The following is a 9512-nucleotide window of genomic DNA, read 5'->3' as shown; positions in this document are numbered from 1 at the left end:
TAGGTTTACTTCTTTACCCTCCGCCACACATCTTACTTACCTTCCTGTGCTAAGAATGGCAAGAGATTCCCCATTTTAATATGACTATGAGGTTAAATTAATGCAACACAGTTGAATGTATAAAGAGTCGAAAAGACAATGTTAAGAGAACAATAGTGAATGGTTACATAATAGGAGAGGAGATAGTTGAGGGATGCGAGGGACCAGAGTGAAAGAAATCTTGTTTACAAAACATTTATTATTATGTGAGATTGTGAAGATAATTTTTATCACATTTTGATTTATGCTATGTTAAAATTGTGCAGAATAAACATACCGTGGAGACTAGTTTATTCCGTGGAGACTAAGGCAAAGGCGTTAAAGGAGGCAGGGGGACTTTTGGTTGTTCCATTAATAGATGGGTCCCTGGGGAGGGGCAGACGAGGACAATGAAATAATACCCTTTTCAGCTTGTGAAGAGTGGGGGGGAAACCAAGTGAACAAGATCTGCATTGCTTTCTATATTTTGGCCCCTCAAAAAAAGAAAACACATAAAAGTGAATTATTATCATCATGATCATCATTATTATCATTATTATTATTATTTTCACTTTATGGCTATGCCGCTGCAAAAGCATACTTGCATCACATATATGTCGCTTTCCCTTCCTCACAGAATTCATTATTTTTTATACCTCAACCAGAAAGATAGAAGCAATTAATTTATTAAAAAATACTCATGCATATTTGAGTTTAAACACGTTGGGGCACATTCATACGGGAAAGAGAACCACCAAAACATGAATCATTAATTAAATCGTGACCAATTATTTGAATAAGAGCAGTAATAGTGGTGGCAGCAACACCGGATGCAGGTTAATATTTTTTATAAGAAATAATTTATTCACGCAAAAAAAAAAAAGAGTAACGTCATGAGCACCTATAACTTTTAATTGAAGGGGTCCAAGAATCTCCGCCTTTGTCATCCTCATAGCTCAATGCGTACCTATGTGACTTTAATTGTATAATATGCAAAATAAAGGTGGTCCGTTCCACATTGTCAAAAGAGCTCCCAAGAGATAAGATGAGGATAGATATGCAAGAGGCTGAGCTTTGCCTTTGCTCCTGCCACTTGCATTGCACATTATTATAAAACAAAAATGTGGTTGCAGTGTCATTCGGGTCTTTTCATTTCAAAAGGGGTTTAAAACGGTGCTGTGGAAAGAGAGGTTAAAACGGTGGGAAAATTATCCCTAGATCTCACATCTTAATGAACCAAAATCCTTGACAGCCTCACATGGGAATTTCAGGACCCGGGACCCACCCCCATGCTTTGATGCTACTTTTGATTTTTGAGTGGCCTAACGGCTCTCAGAGCCTCAGTTCTCGGTGGGGCCCAGGTGTTTTGTTCATGCTATCAAGGGCAAGACCGGACTTTCCATTCCCCGTTATCGGCTAGATGAAGCCACAGATAGACACATCATCATACATGTATGGTAAGCATTTTGTTTAAACTGATTTAACATGATCTCTTTTTTTTTTCCCCTGACCAGAGGTTCAACATGATCTAGAGCAATAGCTTAAGATAATAAGCTATCATAACAATCATAGAAAAGACAAAGGGATGATATTTACATAATAGACTTATGCCACGTGTAAGATACTCGCAATAAAAGCGAAGCACACTTTTCGGAATAAACCACTTTCACATATTGTGCCGCCGCCGCTGTTGCTATTCCACGTATACTTTCCAGTGCCTCTAATCTAATCTAATCTAATCAATTAAAAATTAAAAAAAAAACCTATTACTATTATAAATAAATGACAAGCTGAACCGACTCGCTGAATGCATATACTAGGTATCGTGAAATTTTGACTAAAAAAAAGAAGCAAGCATCGTGAAATCAACGTTGGAAAAATCAAGAGACTCCATAATCTGAACCATACCAGAATCAGAAAACAGAACCAACCAGAGATGCCCGAAAGCTGGAACGCCGCGTTTTAAGATTTTTGAATATCCGTCAGCAACGGCACCGGCTGCCTCTGCCGGATAGCTATTCATACTCACTTTGCAAAAACAACGATGGGGTTCTTCCAACCCCTCAAAAGGCATCATCTGCTCCACCGCTGTTACTTCCACAACTACTTGAAAAGAAATAGGAATGCCTAGTCACAACAGCGACTTAAGAGACAGAACTAAAAATTGTGGAATTCTATTGTATTGAGCTAATCTGATACATATTTTCCTGCTCCTCCTTGCAGATATATTGAAAGATGTTTACTGTTCCTCTTTCTAGTCTACGAGACAAATAATAATTAATAATAATGACAAAATAAAGAGGACAAGTAAGAGGAGAAGGAAAACGTAGGAAGACTTCCATCAAGTCCCCAGAAGAAGGAAAGGTGGTTCTTGCCCTTCCTTTCCTCCATCATTTTTCATCCTCTAGTAAGCTGCCAAAAGAATGCGTCCAAAGCAACCTCCCCCACCATCAACCACCTCTAAAGAACAAATTGAATTTTGATCCGACTTCAAGATCAACTTGGTCAGATTATGAACACAAGTGTACAAAGATTACTACACACTTCAGACACATCCCATAAATTTCTTACTTTCCATCCAAAATTTGAGAAATCCCTTCCCCACTGCCATTTGAATCTTCTGGCCGTGCTTTGCTGGGTTTGCCCTTCCATCCCTGAACGCCCAAGGGCAAAATAGCAAGAAAACTTCTGCCTCCATTGAAAGGATTCATCTTTCTCGGCAGGAACCTTCCTCCAATTCATCACTTTATTCAGATAGGTTTTCCTCCTTGTTTGCTGTATGCACAATGTTTGCTCCGTAAACAACAAAGAGCTACCATTTTACTCGCCTGCAGGTTGTTTCTGTTCTGCTGGCTTCACTTGAACTGCAGCAGGTACAGCGTAAGAGAAGCTGCTGTGAACAAGCTGATGGTGGTTGCCTGCTGATTGTGCTGCAGCAAAGTGGGCAGGATGCAAGAAACCATGGGTTGGTAAGCCACCACCTTTCATATTGTTTGCAGTATTAACAGCAACCTTGGAAGAATCGGCAGAGCTGGTATTAATAATTGTAACAGCAGGACATAAGGACAACATGCTACTTGAAGTAGAGCCCGAAGGGCTTTGCCGCTGCATATGAGGATCAAGGCCACGCCGTTGAAGGTAGTAGCCACTTGCAGCTGAAGTTGTAGAGGTAGAACTACTTGACTGTGATCCTTGAGGATGCACATAAGCATTGGAGAAGAACAGCTGTGACTGCGGTGATGTTTGCTTAGATATTTGCTGAGACTGTTGCTGTTGTGGCAACTGAGGTTTCATCCCAGAACTGGACGACGAAGTCAGCTGAGGGCCACTGAGGTTGGATGGTATATTCCTCCCACCAGCAGGTGAGGACTTCCGACTTGGCACAGCCTGTGAATTCTTGGTTTGCTGAGTTGATAAGGAAGAGGCCTGTCCAACCTTATTGACGGTTGATGTTGATGTTGTCCTTGGGCTACCAGCACTTTTGGACATCGAGGAAGTCGTAGGTGAAGCGACCATAACTGGAGGAGATGAAGAATGGTTGGAACCCGAAGGTTGCCCCTGGGTTGCAGTGGATGATTTTGCATTCACCGCAAAAGATATCTGTGTGTGAGCTTGCTGAGATCGAGCCTGCTGCTGAGGAACAGTTTTGACAGACGCCGAGGGTGTTGGTGTCATAGATGGAAGAGCCTGCGAAGCAGTTGGCCTCACAGAATTCTTCCACTGAGGTGACTGAGCAGCAGTGCTGCCGCTTTGTGAGAGGTTTTGATGATACGCAGACACAGAATTAGTAAACTTCGTAGCTACTGAAGATGCTGCCGGAAGGTGATCAGAGTAGACATTGCCGTTGCTTGTGGATGGCGTCTTACTTCGAGCTGCAGCAGCAGCTACAAATTGCTGATGCTTTTGAATCTGAATTATTTGTGGCTGTTGTTGCTGGCTTCGTTGCAGCTGCTGCTGGGAAGTGACAGCACTGGTGCTGATACCAGCGGGCATTACAGAAGCTGTAGACCGGGATGGAGCAGAACCAAGGTTCAAAGTCCTAGCAGAGCTATCAAGAACAGTGTTACCAGTTATTGCAGATATAGAGGGATCAGACGCATCCTGCCTTGAGAAGGCAATGGATTGCCCCATGGTTGCAGGAACTTTACCTACTGCTTTTCTGTCATCATCTGGGTTTGAAGAATCACCTGTTTTCCCCTCTTCAGATACACGATAATTTTTCTTCTGCTGAGCAGCTTGAGCTGCCACTATTTGAAAGTTATGACTCTGTAAAATTGGATGATTCTGGGGTATTGATGAGAGGTCAAGGCCAGTGGCAGCAGCTGCACCATTGACAGATGCAAATGACATGGCAAATGCCTGAGAAGCTTCAATTCCAGCCTTAGCACCAATATGCTGCTGCTGCTTCTTTTCACTGTGACTACCATTAGCAACAGTAGCAGCACCAACACCCCCAATTGTTGCAGGCGTCATCATGGCAAAGTTAGGTGGCTGCATTGGCATTGCAAAATTGTGGCCATATAAGCTCATAGTAGCACGAGACAACCGACTATCTGCAGTAGAAGGGCTATCTTCACCACACATCTCAGATTCAAGTCGTGATGGATGAGAAGCATGGTGGTTAGATAAATGCTGCCTCTGCTGCTGCTGTAGTGACTGTGATGGCTGATTATTAGAGGAGGCGGGAAAACCCTGCAAGCCGACGCCACCATTTGAGCCACTAGCATTGGCCTTTTGTTGCTGATTTTGCAAGTGCTTTTGCGAAGAAGAGGATCCACTAGACATACTAGCATTTTGATGCCCCTGTTGATTCTGCTGTGATTGAGAAGGAAGTTGCTGCTGCTGAAGCTGTGAAGGATGGATCATTTGAGAAGGGTAGAAAGATCCATTGAAGAACGGCAAAGCCTGCGCATGTGTTCCTCGGTATGCAGGGGAACCACCAACATGTGCCGGTATTGTAAATGGGTAATTATTCTGCAAAATAGCCAAGTACTGAGTTTCATTGCCAGGCATATTTGGGTAGCTGAAACTCATTGTTGGAGCAGTGGCACCCCCAGTAGCAGCAACAGTTGCAGGGACTGCGTTAGATGTGCCAGATGAGGATACTACATTGCCAGTCGGAGTCAAAGACTTAATAGATCCAGGTCGAATAGATGCAGCAGCAGCAGCAGCCGGGTGCTGGTTCAGTGGGAAGATGAAAGCAGGACCATGCTGGAATTTATTAAAAAAAACATTAAATGGCAAAATTTTACTCACAAAAGAAGAGTAAAGCAACCATTAAAATTAAAAATAACTGGAATAACTACCGCTGGAAAAGTGAAGAACTCGTACCAGGATATTACTCGGTGCTCCTGCTGGCAGAGCTTGCTGAAGCAACGCTTGCTTTCTCTGTGCACTCTCCATGCTGACACCCTGAGAGCCTTTTTCCTTTCCAATGGGACCTGGAAACATGGCAAGACTGTGCCCTTTGTCCTGTGCAGAGTTTGGAGCCCTGCTAACAACACTGCCCTGTAACTCAGTAGATGACGCAACATTGAGATTGCAGGGCTTAGTCCCATATAACGATGCAGAACCTGCTGCTGCTGGCCAAAATGGACTCATCCTTGAAATTTGCTGGTGATACGATATAGTACGAGCAATCTCGCAATGGGTTGCACATCTTTTTGGCCGAGGCTGATTAAAAAGCAGATGAGGTGGCTGAAAATGTCAAAAATTTATATTTAGTGGGCATGTTGTCAAATAATTATAAAAAGCTATCATGATATTAACCAGTACTATATAATATCTACAGAAAGCGCACTCACGGGTATCGCTGCAGAAGATACGGTAGTCCCATCCTTGGATACAACTCCTTGAAGAGGCGTCATATATCTGTTGATGAGAAGAGGATCATACTCCCATAGAAGGAAAACATAGCAACATATCACACACACGGCTAACAAGTGTTCAGACAGGAGAGAAATGATATTTAATCAGATCATACCCCATGGGAGGAAGCCCGCCAGGCCAACTCGGAACAGACAATGGTAGAGGAACAGAGCTGGATTGAACTGCAAGAGGAGAAAAAATTCGCATAAGATGACCCAGATGAGCAAACACTGGAGAGATTATGATTAGCAAAAACTACACATACCAGCTATCTCTACGTTCGGCTGCTGCTGCTGCTGCTGCTTCTGTACATGTTGCTGCTGCCTCTTCCCAACCATATTGACATTTCCAATATCTTTGTCAACCTTCTCCATATCAAGTTGTAGGCTCATGCTCGTATTCTTTTGAATGGTAGCGGGTTTACGCGTATCAGCATCTTCTGCAACCGCTCTATGCTTCTCAGTTTCCTCAGCCACGCCATCATCCTTGTCCATTTTCAGTGATCTATCATCAGCTTTTACCCCCACTGCCTTGGCATCCTGCATGCACCGAAAGACAACATAAATTTATTCCCCCTGCAGAAGCACAACTGGCGCAAGAGCGAACGGGTTCTAGCATAGGCCTGAACCACTTACCAGTTCAGCGTCTGCCGCCAAAGGCTTAGGATTTCCAGCATTAATGTCCACGTCCCTTTCTGGAGAGGATCTCGATGAAGGAGGTGGGGCCTGAACAACCCACCAGAATAAAAAAATTAAAGAATAAGAAGGAAAGCAAAAGGCAAGTTGGAATGTGGAAAGAGGTCGATCGTGCAGCAAGGGAAACAAATCTACCATCAAATCTATCTTCAACTTCTCTTCTTGCAGGTTCCCACTTCCGGACATGATTGGATTCCTGAAGAACCAAGCCACATCAAAGATTCACCAAAAGTTTAATAGTGGAGCGAAAAACAACGAAGTTTATGCTACTCACGCTTTAGTCGCTTTCACATCATCACGGTCGTCATCTAACTTTGGCACAGTAGATTCATTATTGGGAGACTCAGGCTCTTCCTTACTCAATCCCGCATCCTGCCTCTCCAATTCTTCTGTCAGCGGCTTAGAATCCGAAGGAATGTTGCTTTCAAACTTAATTGGCTCCGGTTGAGGCTCCGATGAAGCCGGAACCACTTCAGAATTGGCCAAGTCGAATGATACACCAGCGCTTTCAGATGTAGATCCCGCGATTTTATCAAGCGAACAAGTTTCGGCTTTTAAAGGCTGGTCAGTTTCGGCCTTCGTTGTTGATGGCATGGGGCTGCTATTACGGGCGGTAAAATTCGTCGGATTCTCGTCCTCATACTTGAAATGACGCGGCCTTTTCCTCTTAGGTGCTGCTGCAAAGTGCAATCAAAAAGCGCATATGAGCTTCATCTGGAGGAAAAAAGGAAGTATGACAGAATTTTCTTCCTCTCTTGCTGACCAAATGAAAGCATAGAATGTAGAAGAATGTTAGAGACTATTTGAACTTCCAAAGATAAGAATACCCACCAACAGTGGATAAGATAGTGATAGAAGTGCGAGAATTTTGGGGAGGAACCGATGATGATATAGACGGTGCGGATTGTGAGTTTGAGATCGGTGAGGATACCCAAAACTTGCCATCGCCGCAAGATTTATTCATGTCTTTGGAATCGCACTTCAATAAATCGTTCGCCGTCGTTTCTTGCTTGGAAATCCCTTGAGGCTGTCTCATCATGCCGTACAAAACTTCGGCTATCTCTATTTCGATGTCATCTTGAGCTGAAGAAGATTTAGATGAGGACTTTGGGGGTCGAAGCTTGGGTCCACTGGGCTTCTGCAGCAGCAAAAGAATTGGTTAGTAGAGCAATCGCAAGACCAAGTAATTGCAGGGCAACGGGAGAAAGAGAAGAACAGCAAGAACTCACTATCTTCTTCCGTCCCGAAGCATTAGATGAAGATGGCGAAGCCGGAGACGGAGAAGGCCCCATCCCCATTGCTGCTTCCCTTGTTCTCACCGGAGAAGTTGAAGCTTGCCGATAAAATTGCTCTCCAATTATTCCACCATTCAAAGCCCAACATTCATGCAATCTCTTCGTGGACGCTGAGAAGAGCAATAAACGGAGAAGAAACATGTTGAAATCCCAAATTTTGATCATCAATTTCAATACAGATAATTTGATCACTCCAAATCCGAAGCACTCTACCTGACCGTGCCTTCCTCGGAACCGACACCCCAATCATCTCGTCGGCGGCCTTCCACGGCGGTGCTCTAAAATCTTTCGCCGGAGGAAAGCTCTTCCGATGGTTCGATATGGACGACGATGACAACGGCGATGGATTGAGCGGAAGCATTCTCACTGAACCACCGCCAACATCATCGTCCTCGTCTTCTTCGTCATCGTTAACACTCTCCTCTGAGCTATCATCCCCACCGTCTTCTCTATTGTTGCTGTGCATCAACCTATCCCCTCTCCTCCTCTTGCTGCGACTCGATCGATCTCTGTCGCGTTCCCTGTCTCTGTCTCGGTCCCTTTCACGATCTCGATCCTTTTTCCCACTCCCTCGATCTCGTAGCCTGGACGGCTCCTGAAGCTCCATCGGTCCGTCTTCCTCTGCAACTCCAAGATAAAAGAAGGCATAAAAACAAAAGCCATCAGAAATCATCGAATAACAACACGGGTTCGCTTCGAAATTAAGAAAATGAATAGATATTGAGAGGGTTTAGATCTGATAGAATTCAGAACCTGGAGAGTCTCTAAGACTGTTACTTCTATGCCTTCTTCTGGACAAACCATTCGCAGCCATAGTTGTTCTCCTTGCTTCTCTGTTTCTATCCATTCGACGCCTTGGTTCTCAAACACCACCGAATCAACCACAACCACAAGTTTCACCTCATCTTTCATGAGGAAGAAAACGAACCATAATCGCCGGTAAAGAGATTCACGGCCACCGAAATTCGCAGGTGGATTTATTGGGTTGTAGAAAGAAGATCCTCCTTCGCCAGAAGTGTTTGTTATAAGAATTCTGAGAGATCTTACGCCTTCTCCTCTTTCTTCTTCTTATCTTCTCTTTTGTGTGTCGCTGCTGCTCCAGTCCTCGCTCTCCCCTTTCTCTTCCGTTCTCTCTCTGCGCCCTCCTTTTGTGCTCCAATCTCATCTTCTTTCCGCTATTTCACTCTCCGCCAAACCCACTCCCAACCCTCGTGGACGGTCACGATTCTCCACCTCTTTACATGTTCTCATCCCCACCGTTCCCTTCAATCGTTGATGCCAACTTGGGAGCATCGCCACCGTTGAAAACCCCACTCTTGGAAAATTCTTTTTTTCCCTTAACCTTTTCTGCTCACCACCACCACCACGTGTCGCCCTCATTTCTTTCTCCACAAGCTTCTGTGCGCCCATTTGTCTCACAACACTTTCAATTTCAATTAATAAGTATAATAATGGTCATCAAGTTAAGTTCTAAGTATATTGATTAATTAAAAAAGGACATTGTATTTCCCAAAGAAGTTCATGACTGGCTATGACCGGTTGCCCGGGCCTCGGTAAAAGCAAACATGACGATCACAAGGAATCTGGGGTGACCGCAGAATATATCGCTCCATCCGGTCAAATTCATATTTTGGTT

The 9512-nt window shown here is 44.1% G+C and overlaps 1 protein-coding gene across 2 annotated transcripts; it reads right to left on the bottom strand.

The window, feature by feature from the left end:
• Positions 1–2162: 2162 nt before the first annotated feature.
• LOC114745363 (protein TIME FOR COFFEE-like) lies at positions 2163–9018 on the bottom strand. 2 transcript variants are annotated; one of them, XM_028933516.1, is made up of 12 exons: positions 8630–9018; positions 8090–8497; positions 7811–7986; positions 7413–7719; positions 6856–7258; positions 6717–6777; positions 6522–6611; positions 6152–6425; positions 6002–6068; positions 5823–5889; positions 5350–5715; positions 2163–5229 (listed from the first exon to the last, which is right to left on the bottom strand). In XM_028933516.1, the coding sequence occupies exons 1-12, from the start codon at positions 8721–8723 to the stop codon at positions 2839–2841; spliced, it is 4704 nt and encodes a 1567-aa protein (XP_028789349.1). In that variant the 5' UTR covers positions 8724–9018; the 3' UTR covers positions 2163–2838. The 2 variants fall into 2 exon arrangements, with proteins under 2 accessions (XP_028789349.1, XP_028789350.1); XM_028933517.1 differs by having other exon boundaries at positions 6856–7255.
• Between the last annotated feature and the right edge of the window lie 494 nt (positions 9019–9512).

Source organism: Neltuma alba, unplaced genomic scaffold (assembly GCF_004799145.2).
Source record: "Neltuma alba isolate B1F8T4 unplaced genomic scaffold, ASM479914v2 tig00004638_pilon, whole genome shotgun sequence".
In the NCBI taxonomy this organism is placed as follows: Eukaryota; Viridiplantae; Streptophyta; class Magnoliopsida; order Fabales; family Fabaceae; genus Neltuma; species Neltuma alba.
The sequence above is the reverse complement of the archived record's forward strand: the minus strand, read 5'-3'. Positions and strand labels throughout refer to the sequence as shown.

Bases quoted from the DNA above. Each gene is read 5' to 3' on its own strand.
- LOC114745363 (XM_028933516.1), bottom strand. From the start codon at position 8,723: ATGGATAGAAACAGAGAAGCAAGGAGAACAACTATGGCTGCGAATGGT. The intron at 7,987-8,089 runs GTAGAGTGCTTC...TGCTCTTCTCAG, and splicing joins TCCGAGGAAGGCACGGTCAG to CGTCCACGAAGAGATTGCAT. The intron at 5,230-5,349 runs GTACGAGTTCTT...AATAAATTCCAG, and splicing joins GAGCACCGAGTAATATCCTG to CATGGTCCTGCTTTCATCTT.